At 40.7% G+C, this 17887-nt stretch overlaps 2 protein-coding genes across 5 annotated transcripts in view; one reads left to right on the top strand and one right to left on the bottom strand.

The window, feature by feature from the left end:
• The first annotated feature begins 502 nt into the window (after positions 1 to 502).
• Positions 503 to 17887, top strand: part of LOC116679839 (matrix metalloproteinase-19) — a 19554-nt gene continuing 2169 nt past the window's right edge. The window contains exons 1-9 of one of the 2 annotated variants that reach the window (XR_004329519.1): positions 503 to 818; positions 972 to 1057; positions 1217 to 1347; positions 1917 to 2129; positions 2223 to 2468; positions 2671 to 2796; positions 3213 to 3377; positions 3475 to 3602; positions 3699 to 4355. Coding sequence is in view for 1 of the 2 variants with exons in the window: in XM_032509315.1 (XP_032365206.1) it covers positions 564 to 818; positions 972 to 1057; positions 1217 to 1347; positions 1917 to 2129; positions 2223 to 2468; positions 2671 to 2796; positions 3213 to 3377; positions 3475 to 3602; positions 3699 to 3929 (1581 nt within the window). In the remaining variant the exon portion in view is untranslated. Of the gene's footprint in view, positions 819 to 971; positions 1058 to 1216; positions 1348 to 1916; positions 2130 to 2222; positions 2469 to 2670; positions 2797 to 3212; positions 3378 to 3474; positions 3603 to 3698; positions 4459 to 17887 lie in introns of those variants that run through there. The other variant, XM_032509315.1, reaches the window with a different exon arrangement.
• Positions 4892 to 17519, bottom strand: LOC116679840 (transmembrane protein 198). Of its 3 annotated transcripts, none has more exons than XM_032509316.1 (5): positions 16976 to 17517; positions 7720 to 7960; positions 6834 to 7409; positions 5945 to 6093; positions 4892 to 5778 (listed from the first exon to the last, which is right to left on the bottom strand). In XM_032509316.1, the coding sequence occupies exons 2-5, from the start codon at positions 7871 to 7873 to the stop codon at positions 5629 to 5631; spliced, it is 1029 nt and encodes a 342-aa protein (XP_032365207.1). In that variant the 5' UTR covers positions 7874 to 7960; positions 16976 to 17517; the 3' UTR covers positions 4892 to 5628. The 3 variants fall into 3 exon arrangements, with proteins under 3 accessions (XP_032365207.1, XP_032365208.1, XP_032365209.1); XM_032509317.1 differs by having other exon boundaries at positions 5464 to 5778; positions 6004 to 6093; positions 16976 to 17519; XM_032509318.1 differs by having other exon boundaries at positions 5464 to 5778; positions 6016 to 6093; positions 16976 to 17519.

Below are 17887 nucleotides of genomic sequence, written 5' to 3'. Positions count from 1 at the left end.
TCTAAAGGCCGGTCAGGCAAGCAAAGGAAAACTCTTAAAGAAAGTTGCCTGGCAAGAAATAAACAGTTGTCAATTCATGATACTTTCTCATCTCACAATTTTAATACTTAAGATAAAATGCTGTTGAGAATAGTTCAATAAATAATGCTATGCTATGTGACTGGTGATACTGCTTCCAGGCTCCAATGATGGATCAATTTGTGTTTGAGTAGTAAACATAAATATTTGCGAAAATGCAATAGGTGTGGGGAATGCAGGAATGTGGAAGTGAAGACCCATAATTGAACTGTGAAACATACTCGTAGGATATACAGTACAACACCAGGGAATCAACGACAAGGCATTAACCCTAAGGGAATAACCTGGAAGTGTTATAGTGATAGTTTCACTCAGGGTTAATAACCTCTACAGAGAGTTAAATGGTAGCTTGACCCAATAAACTGCTCGAGTGTGTCGTCCACTGCAGAGCTCCGTACTGTCCTCTCCCAACAGCTGTACAATTCACTAGCAGACAGGTTGGCTGCAGGTCAACTGGCTGCTCTTGTAATTCTCATTCTTGAGGGATGGATCATCGAAGCCACAGGGCTGACTCATGCGCCCGGGCTGAGTTAAAAAACTTCTGGAGCGCTCAGAGAACAAACACAGTCTGCTGTGGGACTCTGCTGTGCACTTCTCAGGCTCTGAGTGTCAGCCTGGGATTATTCGGGACAGAAACTCTTGATGAAAACTTGAAAATGGACTACACATGGCTGTTGCTGCTCAACCTCAGTGGAGCTATTTGTGCAGTGGTGCAATGGACAGAATTAGAAGAAGCAAAGGTAAGATGATAGTTTGCTTTTTTATTTGTTTAAAAAATACATTCACAATTCACCTCATCTCAACGGCGAGTATATATGCAAGACATGCTACATACATTGACAGTATTCTTTTTAAGTGTAGGAGAGTTTCATTGTCTGCCTCTGCATTCACAGGCCTATTTGAGGCAATATGGTTACCTGAATGACCACGCTGATCCAGAGGACCCTTATCACCTGGAGGAGGTCATTGAAGCTCTCAGGTAAAATAGACTGATGGTCTCTCAAGGGGAAACACAGTTAGCTACTTACAATACGTTTAGATCTACGTGAGGGTCCATGAAAACAATCCTCCCTTATAGAGTGGAGGAAGATGTGAGCAGCCCTCAGTTTGCAGATGTTTGATCATTTCTGGTCTGCAGGGTTTTTCAGGGGGTGAATGATCTGCCTCCTACTGGAGAACTGGATGAAGCTACTCTGAATGTGATGAGACAGCCACGCTGCGGCTTGGAGGACCCCTTCAATAAGAAACAACACAAATACAGAGTGATGGGTGAGAAAAGAAAAGGAAACCTTTTGCACAAAAAATCTCTTTCACAAAACTATCAGCAATGTTATGTCTATGTTTTTTTTGTATGAGCTTTGACGCTATAGTTACGGATCTGTTAAAGGTACCTACAGTACGTTGTCCACATGTCCTGCAGTGTCAACAACGGTAAAAGCGCTTGTTGTTTTAACTTTGACAACTGTGAGGCATGTTGTCAGAAAGTTGCAGGGTCTGGATCAGCAACAATGTATCTGATTCATTTCAGATGTCTCAGACTTTTAGAAACCTTTAAAAATTTGGAAAGATCCAAATACTGGTGAAGAAATACAAACACTTCACAACTCAAGTAGTACTAACTTCCTTATTTAAAGTGCACACAACGTGTAATGAATCCTTTGATGTGATCCGTGCTATGTGATAATAAATACACATCTATGAAACTAGGATCTACAAAGTAAAGTGATAGTGATTAGATTACTTTTTTTCCCCCCAATGGTGGTCTCACTGACAAATGTAGAACACTTTTAGTGTGGTTTTGTTGAAGTGACTTAGAATAAAGGATTCTTTTCTTACAGGTCGTTGGAGAAAGAGGAGTCTGACCTACCGCATCTACAACTACACACCTGACATGAAGAAGGCCGAGGTCAAGATGGCCATCAGCTCTGCCTTCAAGTACTGGAGTGATGTGGCTGCTTTGAGTTTCAGAGAAGTCAGCTATGGCAGAGCAGACATTCAGCTCTACTTCCATAGAAAAGATGGCTTCTGCTCTGTCCCATTCGATGGCCGTGGTCAGTTTTCTATTAAAACGTTTATATGTAGCTACTATTGGGCCTACTGTCCCCTAAAACACTAACTCAACTGTTTATTTGTACCATCTGCAGGTCATGTACTCGCCCATGCTGAGTCACCAGAATCTGGCATTGTCCATTTTGATGAGGATGAGTTCTGGACCGAGGGAACATATTATGGTACTAATCTGCGTATTGTGGCTGCACATGAAATTGGCCACGCCCTCGGCCTGGGCCACTCTCAGTTCAGAAGCGCTCTGATGGCTCCAATCTACACTGGTTACCGTGTCAACTTCAGGTTGCATACAGATGATATCAGAGGCATCCAGGTGTTATACGGTGAGTGTATTAAGAAGGCCCACTGGATTAGATTAGAGCTGTCATTTTGGTATTGACTGTGTTGTATCGGTATTTGTGAACTTATAAATCAGTACGTGTAACTCGACCAGACACTTTATGTGATTGTATGACTTTAGATTTACTGTTTTTTTATGTCAAAATAAGGAGAGCGTGCATTCATCTTAACTTCTCTGTTTTGTAGGCAAACGTATCACCAGCACTTTAGCCAGTCCAACACCCCCGGACAGTCTGGTTTCCGAGGAAACCAGCCATGACACTGAGAACATCCCTAACCCCTGCACTGCCACACTGGATGCCATCATGTTAGGTATGTTACAGACTAGCTGTTGCTAGATAAAATTACCACCCGTGTGCATTGTGACCTGGATTTGCAGGAAATAGACAAAGTAATGCAAACTTGAATTAGCAGCATTTATGAGCCACAATAAAGTTTAGAAAAGGTTGTCTTTTTGATCTGTAATCTTTTATAAAGGAACATGAGACAGCAGTTCCATCATTCAAAACAAGCTACATTAGTTCACTCGGGAATGGTAATTTGTTGACTTTAAGTAACTTTTCACAACAGGTTTACATTATTTGGTATATGACTGTGACGATATTAATCTTTCTACATCAGCATATCAACACGTTTGCTGTACCATCATATCAAGACATTTGTAGCACAACAGCAGGATCAAAAAGTGTGTCACAAAGACGTTGGTACCTCACTGTATGTTTAATCAGGTCCATGGAGGAAAACCTTTGCTTTCAGTGGTGATTATGTCTGGACGATCTCTGATCTGGGACACAACACACCAATAAAGATTGACAGGCTGTGGAGGGCCCTCCCTGGAAACCTAAGTGCTGCTGTGCACTCTCAAAGATCCAACAAGACATACTTTTTTAAAGGTACCGTTGTCCTGTATACTTAAGTGTGTTATTATTCTTCCTTTGCTGTGAGTTCAGAAATTAAACGTATGAATATTTATACTGTTTCTGGTCACAGGCGATAAAGTGTGGAGGTATACCATGTTTGTGCTGGACTACGGCTACCCCAAACAGGTCAAACGGATCCCACCTAATATTAATGCAGCCGTGTACCTGGAGAAGAACAAGAAGCTGGTCTTTATCAAGGTATCAAAACATGAGCAGCATTTAAACATGTGAGTGCATCCTCATTTATCTTGCAGAAACCCTCAGTTTGTATCTCTTTGCTGTCTGCCTGTGTAGGGTTCACAACACTGGCAGTGGGATGAGCTGACATACTCGGACTTAAGTTTCTACCCCAAACCGCTCTCTATGCTTTTCACCGGAGTTCCGTCCAGTCCGGATGCAGCCTTCACCTGGACCAACGGCAAGATCTTTTTCTTCAAGGGAGATGAGTACTGGCGTGTGAATGAGCTGCTGAGGGTCGACAGAGGATACCCACTGAGCAAGAAGGAGCGCTGGATGCGATGCTAGGGTTCCACCATCAGGGGGCAGCATGTATCAAGAGGTCCACAGCAGGGGTGCTGGTTCTACTCCAGAGGCATTCACAACAGACAACCTCAATAGCGGTGATTAATTGTGAATTGTCATCCAATACGTAAAAACAAAACTGCGTGGGAATTGATTGTATTTCACTGGATCTGATTTTAACCAAGCTACAGCCTTCACGGCAAGCTTTTTTAGGCTTACTCTTTGAGCACAAAAATGTTTGTGAAAATTATGTAAGCTTTTGCATAATCTCAGGGAGAAACCAAGGGAGGCAATGTTTTTTGTCTCCAACATATGTGTTGGATTATGTGTTAATTCTTTTAGTAAGATGTAATATGACGATGGGAGTGTGCCCTTTCTGTTCAGACATTCTGTTCAATCAATTATGTGACTTTTAAAAGTATGTTTAGTGTCACGTAACACTTCCATTGTCGCATGAATCACACTGGTCAGTCAGAAATCATGTGATATAGATAAAATGTAACATTTTCTACAATTAAACAAGAGTCTGCTGTAAAAAATAAATAAATCTGTATGCAGTTACCGGTCACCAATAAAAACACCATACAATAAAAGGATAGAAAAATATTTAACATTCATTATGATGAAAGGCAAGTCTGTTCAGCATTGTCTGCAAAGAAACTTTGGAGGCGCCATGGCAACCCCAACCAGTTGCAGAGTAGGAAATCCTCCCCGTGACCTCTTTATTGCCCATGAAAAATCTGGTGAGTAATGCTGCCAGTGTTGCTAAGCGCCCAAAGAGACAAACAGTGTGATTTATCTCAATCAATGGTTTTGTATCAAACACATTTATTTATCTTTGACATTTCTATCGACAGGTATGTACACTTTCAGGCAACAGCAAGTGTATTGTCCCTGAAAAATTCAAACACAATGGATAATTATTTAAAAATCTACAAATTAACAACAAACATGCTTTGTTTTTTTCCTTTTTTCAACCCTACCACGTACTTGGTCATTATATAAATTAAATTATAAAACGTTTACTCCACACGCATACACAACAGTCTAAATTCTTCACCTACTGTATTCTGTCAGGAAATACAAACCTTTTTTGCCCCGTTTAGTATTTGCTTCCCTTTCTTATACTCCATGTATCTGCATGCCTCATTTTACTTTCTCACCCAACTTTGTCTAAAAAAAATACAAAGTCATTTTAGTGATAAACTTTCACAAATTCTACAAGCGCACAGTTAAACAAGTAAGACAGGTAATACCACAACACTTTATGGCAATGGCTAACTTTTTTTAAGTACAGTACATGTAATGTCAAACAAACTGCTTTGTCATATTCACTACTAAAACAGAAATACATCAGGTTTTGAGGCTCGTGCATGCGGTTTATGTATTTAATACATGAGAAGAAATGGAGGACCTTACTTTGTTAGTATCTATTTTAAGTGTTTCTCTGAGAAACACAGTGGTTGCAGTGGTTATATTATAGCTTTCACTAAACCGGTGACACTTCTTTCATCACCCCAAAAAGCAGCATTCTCTTTCACCGAACACCCAGGACTGACACAAGTCCTCGCTCCAAATAAAAGGGCAAAATAAACCTTTAGCCGAGGGGAGCAGTTTTTTAACTCTACGACTTAGGAACAACGTTAGGAAGACACATTTGAAGAACCAGAGAGCACCAAGTAGTCCCTTATCTCTGTTTCGCTCAGACCCTGACGACTGGGGTTGTAGCTGTAAGGGGCGCAGTGGACCCGGTGTCAAAGTCCAAATCGATCATGGTGTGGTTGGCAGTGCCCAGGCTGCTAAGGGAAGTGCCTGTACCCATCTGTCTGTCCCGCAGACTTTGCAGGTAGCTCTGAGAAGAAGAACACAGGGAGCCATTAGTGAGCTCCACAAAAATGGTGGAGTCAACTTGACGCGGATTTTACGGCATCAGTTATTCTTACTGGTAAGATATAACTGATGCCATAAAAACACAATAATCAGTATCTACAGCACACGCCATGTTGGGTGACACTGACCGGTGCCAGTAGATCCCCAGCGTAACGTTTCACTGGGGTGGGTTTACGGCGGTACGTGCCTTCCTGCCCACCTGCCTGCTGTCGCTTCTTGGCGTCCTTCTCTCGAATCCGCATCAGCTGGACTCTCTTCTGTCTCCGGCTGATAACGACTACAAGGAGAAGGGGTAATGATGAACGACACGTTATATTTAGAAGAGGACAACTTTAGCCTTTTATTTTGATTACCATTGTTTTGATTCAAACATTTGATATGATGTTATACCACCTTCTCTTTTTTGGTTGCATTTATCAGAGTTGAAAACTAATGTTGACATTTTTGTTTACAATCACTTTCAAAGTTTGTACTCTTCAATGTGGTACTAAATTCTCCTATGTTTGAGCTCTAAGCTAGGGGCAGGCGGGTCCCCATGTCCCCATTTTGAAGTCTGTGTCAACAAAAATGTAATGATAATCTCATCATATCATAGCGGTTATTTATCATGTCCCCATGTTTATAAATTTGTGTCTTGACAATAAATTAAGATTGTTGCTCATTTTTGATATTATCATCATCATATTAATTGCTAGTGGAGACAAAAATATTTATATATATATATATATATAAAAAATTCAAATCCCAGGTTTTTGCTGAACATGTCACTGTGAAAATGTAGGGATGCTCTTGTAACAAGAATGAACAAAGGGTCAGGTGCAGAATAAATCCTTGTCTCTGATTGGCTGTTTCTGTGATGTGATAGCTTGAGTTACCTTGAAATGTTACTTCTACACTAGAAACAAGACAACTTTAGTACTCCTCTGTTCTTAAGTGTAGTTCCTAAAAGTTAGATGAATATGGGTCCTGACACACTCGAACAACAAAACTCAAAGGGTCTTGAAACTTCCTGCTTACCCTCAGTGTGTGAGAAGCTGTCATCTGTCAGTTTCCACTGGACCAGTACTCCTATGAGGCTGAGGGCGGGCCAGATGCCCAGAATGACCCAGCTGTACCAGCAGAGAGGGGGCCCAGGTGTGAGGCGCAAGCAATTATACACATGCGTGGCCAAAACCAGCATCTCCACAAAGTAATCAGCACACACTGTCATGATAGCTGCCCCGAACACAGCCGTGGAGAGCATGGTGAAGAGCTTTTGCCACTGGAGTGTCAGCACAGCAAACAGCATGCCTGTTCCCAGAAGTGTACCCAGTGGGACCCAGACTGTGGTTGGAGTGTAGAACTGGTGAGTGACCAGCAGGGCGGCGAGAGCCAGGAGGAGGCCAAGCAGCAGGCCAGTCATGAAGAGGCCGACGCTTCGCACCAGCATAGTCACCAGACCGCACAGCAGCCCGATACCGAGGCCGATACCTGCGCTGGCCTCCACGCTCAGCTGGGTGTCCAGTACGTGCTCCTTGTGACACAGCAGGAAAATAATGACAGCGCCAAACATCAGACCAGACAAGAACATGACAGCCTTGAAACAGCGGTAACCTAGAGGAGGAGAGACAAGAGAGATGTTCAATGAGGAAACAGGAAATGGCGGGATCAGTGAAAAGCTTTTTATATTTAAGTAAATAAGATACAAGCTCAGCAAAGTAACTCTGGACACAGATACAATAAGAATGTTTTTGTGTCAAATTTCCAAAAGATGTTAACAAGAACCTGGTCAGTAACATCAAGTAGGCTAATGGCGCAAGTCTACAGTTATGAGTGACATTTTGATGGTGTGTTTTGTCATCCCAAAAAAATTCAGTTTCAGCTTCCTAGTTTTCAAGGTCTGTGAGGCAACAGGGATCCTCACCAAAGAAGCAATAGATGATGCCAAACAGGCAACACATGGAGCAGATGACAGCAGGGATGACATCATACTTCCTCTCTATCTCCAAACTACAGGCGTCGAACTGGGCAGCGCCTGCCCCGGCCCCTTCAGAGCTCAGCCTGGTGGGATCTGCCATTCTGGGTGAATGTGAGAGGCTGGAGTTCGGGACAAGGGTGGAACTTCTGGTGGCGTTATCTCAAGTCCATCTGAGCAGGTCTGGGGACTGTTGGGGGAGAATAAATGTTAATGATTTACAGGAAAATAAAGAAAATGTGTGGTTTCCTGATCACACCAAAGACTTAAGTGCTCCAGGGGCAAATGTAAAGTGTGAAATATTCAGGTCAACTGTGACTTCTTCCGAGCTGCTCTGTATGTGCAGCTGCCATAGACCCAACACACCAAGCTATGCAACTCAGTGCAATCCTGTATGGCCAGGCATACACACAAGCAGCTCATTCACTCACTATAATCCATGTGCCAGGACCCCTGTTGATCTCTATACCCCTGAATCAATAGGGTCATGATGAACTCTGACAGTTGTTAAGTGGTCAGTCATCTGAGAAGAGTAATTAGCTTTACTTTATCAGATTTTAACACAATTAAAATCATTTAACTTTAACTGTCCTTTTAGAATTACATGGGAAGGAGAAAACCAGCAAGCACTTTTTTCTGTAACTTTGGTTCCATGTTTAATTAGATTTTTTTTTTTTAATGATTTTAGCCTTCACTCGGCCCCCTTGATTATTTAATACATACACACATACAGTTAACTGATAACTTTATTATGATGAACAACTAGTGGACACAGTAGCTATGTCCACAATCACTGCAGAGCAGCAGATGTACAATCCTGTGAAAATCATGCATCTCCTAATTGTTGACTTCTCATCACGTTTGCATCTCTGTGAAATTGTTTATTTTGCATAAGAAGTAGGAAAAAAATGTTAGCTCTTAAAAGGAACGTGTGATCCTTTGGTTTATCCCAAAAATTCACAAAACATCACCAAATGTTGGGAACTACAGGATGTTCCCTGAACAGCATTAAGCTTACACTAAAGTAGAGTCTAACAATACATGAAGTCTACCTTTTTATTAAACTGTATGCAAAACCTGCTCAAAACATTATGTTTGTATTTTTTCCCCTCATTTTACCTCCACTGACATTGTAATTTCTAGGACCAACTTGTGCTCTTGAAAATGTAATTATATATTATATTTAGGCTGGCAGGCCTGTAGAGAGCTGCAAAGGGCTTCAATGGGGCTACAAGCTTATGGGTGGACTACTTTTTTCTGAGGCTGCTGGCAGGCCTCCCGTATGATCTCACCAAAGCCGATATCTGATTACAGCTCACTCAAGTTTTCTACTTGAGACAAACAGTCAGGAACAGTCACTCCTGCCTTTATTCTTTGTTTCTTGCCAGATCTTTCTCTTTCCCCCGTCTATCACTACTTCTCCTTCTTTATCTGGAACTTTCCCCACATTAAATCTATTTCATCTTTCACAATGACATTAGCCATTATTTGTTTTGCCTCTTAGACACAAGCGCTGTGTAAGTTGTATGTCCTGGCTATGAGTTACTTTACATGGAAAAAATGACAGCCCATTGGAAAGTTTTCTTTTCTTCTTTAGTCACTCGCAGTTTCTTTATGAACCTATCCCTCTCTCCCTCTTTCTGCTTTCCATCAGTAACAACTACAATGTTTTAGTTCTTTGCTGCAAGTGAAAGACAACATTTAGGGGGAATAAGTCCAATATATATTGTCTGGAGACTATGGTTGGATGTAGGTTACATTGTATAGTATAGTATATTAAAACTTTTAATATATGTGCAAATAGCAGAAATTGAGATATGTAAAATTATTTGAGGTGGGTGCAGTAATGTGGTTTTAAATAAACCGGTCTAATAAATATACCACAAACTGCAATGGCTATAGATTTATCATCTTCAATACTCTAGCAAACGTAATTTCTTTGCTTATAAAATTAAAGGGTTACCGCTACACCTTCAGACACTCAAGTTAAACTCTATATTGTAGTGTACGTTTTGTGATAAAATTGGCTTCCCTTGCACCATAAGCAAGGACCTCAGCCCCCTGTGACCCTGAACAGGATAAGAGGTTAGAAAATGGATTGACTGACACAGGCTGCTCATTGTTAAGGGGCTTTTGTCTCACTCTTTGGTCTCGTTACTGTGATCTGCTTCTCCATGCGGGTGTTGATTCAGTTATATAAGAAAAAGAAGAGTTACAATGTGGAAATGTTAATATGTACTTACAAAAATGTATTTTTGTTTTAAAAATGAACCAAGAAACCAGTAGATATAGTTTACGTCTGACTGATTGCGGTTGGTTTGCCCCAGAGCATTTTGCCCTAGCTGGTCTTTGTCCAATAGGACATGAATGCAACATGAAGCCACCTGTTTGGTTTGGATATGAAACACCTGCACCTGCCAGTTTCCTGGCTTGTAGTATTTTATTTGTAGAGTTTTTTTGAGACTGACTCCACTCTAAAGCTTTACCTTATGTACCTGCTCTGTGACCTTTTGCTGTTTGCTTTTTTTTTGTGAGAAATTTAAAACTTAAATGAAAATGAGTGACTAAGGTGATAAAATGAATTTGAATGTCAAATTTGAATACACATTTGTACAAAAATGTAATAAAATAAGTCCAGTCTCTTCCTTTTTAGCACATATCATATTTGGTTAGAGTTAAGTCTTACATTTCTTTGGTGTATCATAAACACTGGCACTATGTGTGAATAAGTTACTATTTCAGCACCATTTTAACAGTGATTTATTTAACTCTACACGCACACTCAAGTCTGGCATCTGCCTCATGCTATCCCTCTGTGGGTCACAATGGTGTCCTATGTCTAGCAGGCTTGGAAGTCCTTGCTGCTGTGGGAAAATAGAGCCATTATGGAGCAAGACAAAGACTCTGAGGCCCATGCTGTGACCTCTAGTGGCACTCAGAGGAAACCATGCAAACAGAAAAGGAGACCACATAAATGACTGAGAGCACCAAGGAGACTGGTAGATCCAGAGTGTTTGCTGGAAGTATTTGCCTTCAGAGGGCTAGTAAGTGATGGAAGGAGTGGGTCCTAACTAGAAACAGAACTGAATCTGTCTAAATGACTGAGCTCTCTGGAGGCCCCAAAACCTCCCAATGCTTCATTCTAGCTGAATTTTCTACAAGCTAAAGTCACATGGCAACTAATTCAATAGAAGTCCACAAAGCTCTCTTCAGCAACGCTAGCAGCTCTGTGGACTCTATACCTAATACATCATGGGCTGTATTTCCTTAGCTGTAGCCAGAAGCTAACAACCTCATGCTACATGCTTATATTTTAAAAGTAATATTTACCAGGTTCACCATCTAGGTTTAGCATCTTCGAATGCTAAAATTTGGTAATTAGCACTAAACAAAAAAACAGCTGAGGTGGCTGGTTCATTTGCCTTTCAGGATTATAGTCACACAGCAAAGGATTAGACAAAATTTAAACTTACACCTGATGATAGTGCTGGATTGAAAGTCAGGATCAACAAAGTTATTCGGATAGTAACTTTTTTAATTATAACTTAAATATCTGTAGTAAATTTCCAGGCAATCCATCAAAAATGTTAAAATATATTCACTCAAAAACAAAAAGGTCAATCTTGTGATGATGCTAGAGGAAAAGTGAGGGTAGAGGATCACCAAAGTCAGTCAGATTCATACTCTGTGGACTATAAATGTCTGTACAAAATTGTATGGATATCTATTCAATAGTTGGTGGACCGACTAACCAACCGACCGAGGTTAAAATGTTTAGCGAATATTTCATTTCCAGCAAAGACTAGCTTGACCGGCAGGTCTGAAATGTGTCAAACCCCTTTACTTGGACTCCAATGGTAAGAAAAGGAAAAAAGCACACATAATAGCCCCCAGAAACATCACTTACATTTACTTAGGAGTCAGTAGGTGGGAACTGTGCATTAACATACAATAAGCATCAGCTGCAGAGGAGCCATTAGAATATTACGTTGCTATTGAAACAAGAACTTGTGAAGCAGTATACTCCCCTTGAACAAACACTGCAGGGGGCTACGTAGCGCAGATTCAAGTGGTCAGCTGCTGAGGAACAGGCAGGGCTGACAAGAAGTTCCCCACATAGCTAATATGGGTGTGTTTAATGAAGGGGTGGGCGTGCGTGATCACAGCCAAGGATTCTGCTCCTTCTTGACGGTCAGGGCCAGCTGAGAAGCTGAAAACCTGCCCTGGCTGTTTGACAACTTCACTTGGAAGATTCGGAAGAATGTGAGACTGTGCTCTGCAGTTTAAAAGCAATAAATTCTGCCACCTTCAGCTGAACAACCCAACCAGCTAAAAGACTGATCAAATCTAGACAACCGGAACCATTGGGAATACAGCTAAGCGTCACAGTGGGGGTTATTAAAATGGATGCCATATTGTGCTAAGTTTAAACAAGGATACATGTATGCTCATCATCACAACAACCTCTGGCTTCACTCTGGATCATATTGAGGAAGACGTCATATGGGCTGCTGTTAAGCTTCCTGTCTCTCCATAGCAGGAAGCTCAGGACCAGATGAGGAAGTGGAACATCAGCTTTCAGCAGGAACTGACCCTAGTGTTTGTGACACGGAGCAGACAGGAACAAAAAGTTGCATCATCATCACTCAGAAAGATCACTTCAACACTGCCTCAATTTAAAATAAGAATCTGGGACTGGGAAACGTGATGCAGCTACCTAGGACTCGGCACTGCTACGAAAGTAAGCATCGTCAACACAAACAACTAGACATGAGCCATTTGGCTATTCTAAGGAAACAGAAGGAAAGGCAACCTTGCAATGATGAAAACAAACTTCTAATCTGTCTGGCTCGCAGGCTGATCTACATATAACACCTGCCATTGTGTCTCTGTTTATGTGATTGAAGTACTTCAGCACGGATTTTGTGCTTGTTTTGCTGTAATGACTTGGAAAATGAACAAAGAACCACATTATAGGCAGTTACACGTTGTTGTTTTTTTTAACAGATAGTGATATACTCTCCGTCTAACGCCAAGACGCCAAAATGATGCACTGATCATGAATGTGCAAAAACATACAAAAAAACTAGACAGACTTTTTATCAACAAATCAATACCTGCCAGTGTCAAACGTTTCTACGGTCACATTCCAGACCTTTTATTTTTTTAATCCAGATTACTTCCCCACAAACACTTACTTACAACTGACCAATTATAACCTCAAACACACCAACAAATAGCTAAATATAGCTATAAAACTATAGCATTGCGATAGATATTTGGTAACTTGATCCCTCGCTTCAAAACCTTAAAGGAGTGTGTGGCATAAGCAATTTGGCTGTGTTTTGAAAGCTCTGCCTTTGCGCACACTACATCCATCAATCAATACTTTATAACAGACTCAGGATCCAAATAAAAGACAAAACATCAAATAAATAAATTACGTACAAAAGCACAATACATGGTTAAAAGAATAAAAAATCAGGGTCCTACAAAGAGACAACTATAGCAGTGTCTCCACAGCTGGGATTGGTAGTGTGAAGTACTAAACTTCATGTTCGATAAGACAAAAATGATCAGTCATTAAACCAGCTAATGCGGCTAATACATTTATACATAAGTCTTACAATTATTGACTCCTGCAGTCACAAAATCGAGATCACACAATCTAGGTCGCTTCAGTAATAGGTCATGTCACCCATGAGATACTTTTGCATGTGCAATACTCTATACACTATGTGAACATGGTCTTTAACAACCCCAGTGCATCCCAGTTGTATTTTGGGTGCATTCATAACTGTATTAATTTATTACATTACTAAGGATCCCATATTAGGGCCAATTGTGATCAGGAATGATGTAAACAGGGCCTATAATCTGGGATGTATCCTTCATTAAATTTCATATTTAGGTCTGTTGTCTTGTGACCCACATGTCACAATCTCATTGGCAGGACGTAAACTTAAATTTCTTAAACTTAAGTCTCCTATTTCCAAATAAAGATAAAATTTATGATTCTCACTGCCAAATAGTTTGCCTTCTGGCCATGGACCTCAATAATGGTCACTTGTGGCAAATGTCATTAGTAGTATACAATTTATCCCCCCCCCCTCATAATCTCTCAATCTCATGCCTGATTTAAGTCTAAACAATAGAGGGCTTTCAACTTGAAAATGCAGAGAGCTACTTATAGGGAGGCATGAAAAAAAGATGAAAAACACAATGAGGAGCCTTTTGAAGAGTCACATGTCGATGATCCAAGCGTGTGTACTGTACATCAGAAATACCCATGGTTGTTAACATAGTAAGAACTAATATTCAAACAAGTAAACACTCTATGCTGCAGTACGTTGGGGTTGTGATCCAGCAGTAGAGGACGGAGTGTACACTGTGTGCAGCAAGGAGGGGCAGTTCCATAACGCTCGATTACGGTTTGTGGTAGAGAGCAGCGTTTAGTAGGCAGTGCGGTGGAGTCTGATGTCCATATGTTAGTAAGAGCATGAGAGTGTGGCACTCTGTATGAGATAATATTTGCTGCTGCTGAAGTGTCCAGAACTGTTCTGTAGTGAAGCTTGGGAAATGTCAGTGGGGGTATGATATTATTATAGTGTATATTCAGATGATATTTAGCTTGTATCAAAATGTTTTTATTTCTTTTCATAGGGAGTTGGTGTACAATACAATAAACACAAAGTCAAATAAAATAAGACACTGATTGAGTTGTGGTACTTTGTAAATTAGGTTGGCTGTAGTGGCAGAAAGAGGAGTCAGAACATGGTAGCCGTTCAGACCTCAGTGCAGTGCCTACATACTGTAAGTCTGCAGCATTTCCACTCCATCTCTATCATTTAGAGCCGCCATTTAACCCTCTTTGTCAAATTCCAGTCAACAATAATTGTACCTCCTACAGCGATCTCACAAGCCTAAAATATCACGTCTTTCAATTTCCAAGCCAACTCGACACACCTCTCATGTCATAACTACAACCAGTGTTTAAAGTGCTATAAGTAGCATATGGATGGACGTTTCAAAATGACTGGTATCAGTTTTTATGTGGTCTTTATGTAACAATGGGGGTTTTCTTGCACCCAGGAGTCTCCAAATCCTTCCATCTCTGATTGTAACTACAAACTCAGTTGCTGCTCAGTCATGTTCTTCTTTCAGTCAGGTTTTTGCTATTTAAGAAGTAACACAGAAAGACAGGATCAGCTGCATTTGAACATGAAAGCAATTACACTCATCGTTGGGTAATTTAAAAGTGTAGTGATTTTGCTACCTTTGACTACGTTAAAACTACTACATTAAAAACAAGACATTAAACATTAAATGATAGACTTGAGAAAGTCCCAAGTACAGAGCACAGTCATCTCCAAATTAGATCAACAACAACAATGAGTCTTGTACAGATCATACAGCCCAGCTCTTCCTTAACACTGCTCTTATTCCTCTTCAGTACATTTGTGTGCAGCGTTGATGGACAGATGTAGGGGGCCTGAGCATGAAAGAGCTGGGGTGCTGACCCAACAATTTCTCAGCAATGTCACTACAAAACCGCATTTGTGATGGCTTTGATCTTAATTAAAGTCAATATGTCCCGACCTAACACACAACAACAATAACATCAGAGGAGAAGCTGAGTATACGATTCTGTCATTGATTACTATTACATAAATGTATTAAATACACTATATAACACTACTGATGGCATGTCTAGATTGTATTTCAAATTAACCAAATAAAGCAATGAAGTTCATCATATAGTTAACCAAAACTACCTTCTCAGAACTGCCGATATAGAGATTCCAATACCTTAATTAGAGGGGTAAACCTTAGCCTATGGCCCTGTTGTCTTAAGAGAAAAAAAGACTGCTTTCTAGAAAGCAGATCCAAAAACAGTAATTACCCAAACTTCAAATTTAAGCTTGTTCTCATAAGATGGGAATCCCTGCTTTGCTGTGTGTCAGCTGCTCTTCCTGTGCACTCTTCCCAACAACACTCTCGTGAAAGTTGCATACAGTATTTACAATATAGTTGGTTTATTCCTTGACGATAAGTCAGCATATTCTAATAACAAAGACAAGAACTTGCACCAACGCTAATTAAAAGGCACTATGCTAAACATGTGCAGTAAGTTTCTCAACCCCGATTCTTCTTGCCTCCTTTCCTGTCTTCTCTCTTTCCCCAAAGCAGGGTAGGGCTTCCTCTTTGCCTTTTCAAAGTGACAAAACCATCTGGTGCAGGCTGACAGAGTAGGTCAAGTAGATGGGGGTACTGAGGGGGTGTAACTACAGACTGCACTCCGCAGTAAAGACAGGACCTGTGGGCTGTCATACCACGGCACAAAAACCAAAGAGGCCATTCCACCCTGGATCACAGAGCAGAACTGCAGGGCCAAGGCTTCTTGCACACACTACGTGGGCCATAAAGGGACATGACATGTTTGCCTTATAAGATGAAGGATGTTTCCATTGAGTCTTTATTGCATATGTTTATGCATAGCCACTATGGGTTTATTTCTTGATTATTTTGTATTATTATTATTATTTTACTACACTGGGTGATACAAAATAAAGTAATACAAGTTCTGTTTCTTAGATTTGAAGTGTTCATAGTTTGTCAATCTGTTACACATTCCATATAACTGGTTTCAAATTAAACAAAACAGTATTCATTTTTTGTAAGGAGCTGCAGGCCACTTGCCATCTTCCACAAGAACAACTTTCACATAATTAACTTAAAACCTAGAGTTGTTAGCCAGTATTGTTTAAATCACAGTACTGTTTTTTTTTTTTTTGTCTAAATGTTTGGTTTAATGCACACAAATAAAGCCTTTATAATCCTGGATCATTATCTCGTTGTCATCAAAGGCTAAAAGGATCAATTGCATGATGTGCATCAAGTGTAAAATGTTTAAAAAGGGGAGCAGCCATGAAGGCAGCACGTTAGCCCGGCCGGTTATTCCAAACGTGTCCAGCTGTAGGCTCGGGTAACGTAGGTTAACTGGTCAGTCAGGATCTGAGGTGGAACCCCTCAACTACAATCAATCATCATCGGTAGCCTAATAAAGTATGCGGCTATTGTTTTCAACGATAGAGTTAACTCAATTCATATGCCCACTGGCAGAGAACTAACAAACAAATAAATCTCGGGGTTAAAAACACAAAAGATGAGTTTTCTTTCGTTAAAAGTGATTTTAAAAACTTACCGATGTGCCTGTGTGTTCGGCAGCAAGGTTAACTTCTCCTTGACAATCCGTCCTGCCAAACGGAAAAAACGCCAACCACCATTCGCTGACAAAAAAAGCGGCAGTAGAGTATAGCAGGGAAAACAGGTTTTTGTTGTTGTTGCCTAAACTCTTTTTAAACACACAGGCTTGCACTGCACCGCCAGCAACGGCATAGTTTTTTCCTATCCCGGCCTCATGCAAATATTTTAAAACGCGAACCTAGCTGTGACCACAGATGTGAGGAGGCTAGTTTCCATTCTCCGCGGTTCCTCCGTCAGTCACCCAACTTTGTATCTAAATTAACCGTTGAAGTTCCCGTCGGAGACTCCACACCAAACTACTTCAAGTCCACCTCCTCCTCTTGGAAAATCTTAACCATCCTCCCTCACACACCTCCCTTCTCCTTTTCTCGCAGCTGAAGGAAACGGCACTTAAAAAAACAAAGAAGAAAAAGGTTTTCCCTCCGAGGCAATCCCCCTCCCTATCTCCATCCAGCGTCGTCAGTTGGGCCGTTAAAGCCCGGAGGGAAGGGGGGGGGGGCTCAAAATCAAATGACAACAGCTAGCTAACCTTAATTGGCCCACATTAATTAAGTACAGTTTAAGCAGGGTTCTTCAACGCTTTTTTTTAAGCCAAGGACCCCTTAACTGAAAGAGAGACGGATCAAAGACCCCCACACTTGCTGTATCTCTTCATGTTTTGGGTTTGCATTTATGTTACCTGGGTTTTACTGTTGTGGGGTTGATTTACTGTGTTTTCTGACTATTCAAAAAATAATTAAATACACAGGCTATGCATACACATTCTTCAACCTGACATCCTAAACTTTTTCTTAATTAATGGCTCATAACTGACCTATAACACAATAGTAATTTAACCTTTAAAACATTA

Source organism: Etheostoma spectabile, unplaced genomic scaffold (genome assembly GCF_008692095.1).
Source record: "Etheostoma spectabile isolate EspeVRDwgs_2016 unplaced genomic scaffold, UIUC_Espe_1.0 scaffold00018250, whole genome shotgun sequence".
In the NCBI taxonomy this organism is placed as follows: Eukaryota; Metazoa; Chordata; class Actinopteri; order Perciformes; family Percidae; genus Etheostoma; species Etheostoma spectabile.
Note: the sequence above shows the minus strand (reverse complement) of the source record. Positions and strands in the feature narration are given on the sequence as shown.

Bases quoted from the DNA above. Each gene is read 5' to 3' on its own strand.
- LOC116679840 (XM_032509316.1), bottom strand. From the start codon at position 7,873: ATGGCAGATCCCACCAGGCTGAGCTCTGAAGGGGCCGGGGCAGGCGCT. The intron at 6,094-6,833 runs GTAAGCAGGAAG...TTCTCCTTGTAG, and splicing joins CAGCTTCTCACACACTGAGG to TCGTTATCAGCCGGAGACAG. The intron at 5,779-5,944 runs GTCAGTGTCACC...TCTTCTTCTCAG, and splicing joins CTGGGGATCTACTGGCACCG to AGCTACCTGCAAAGTCTGCG.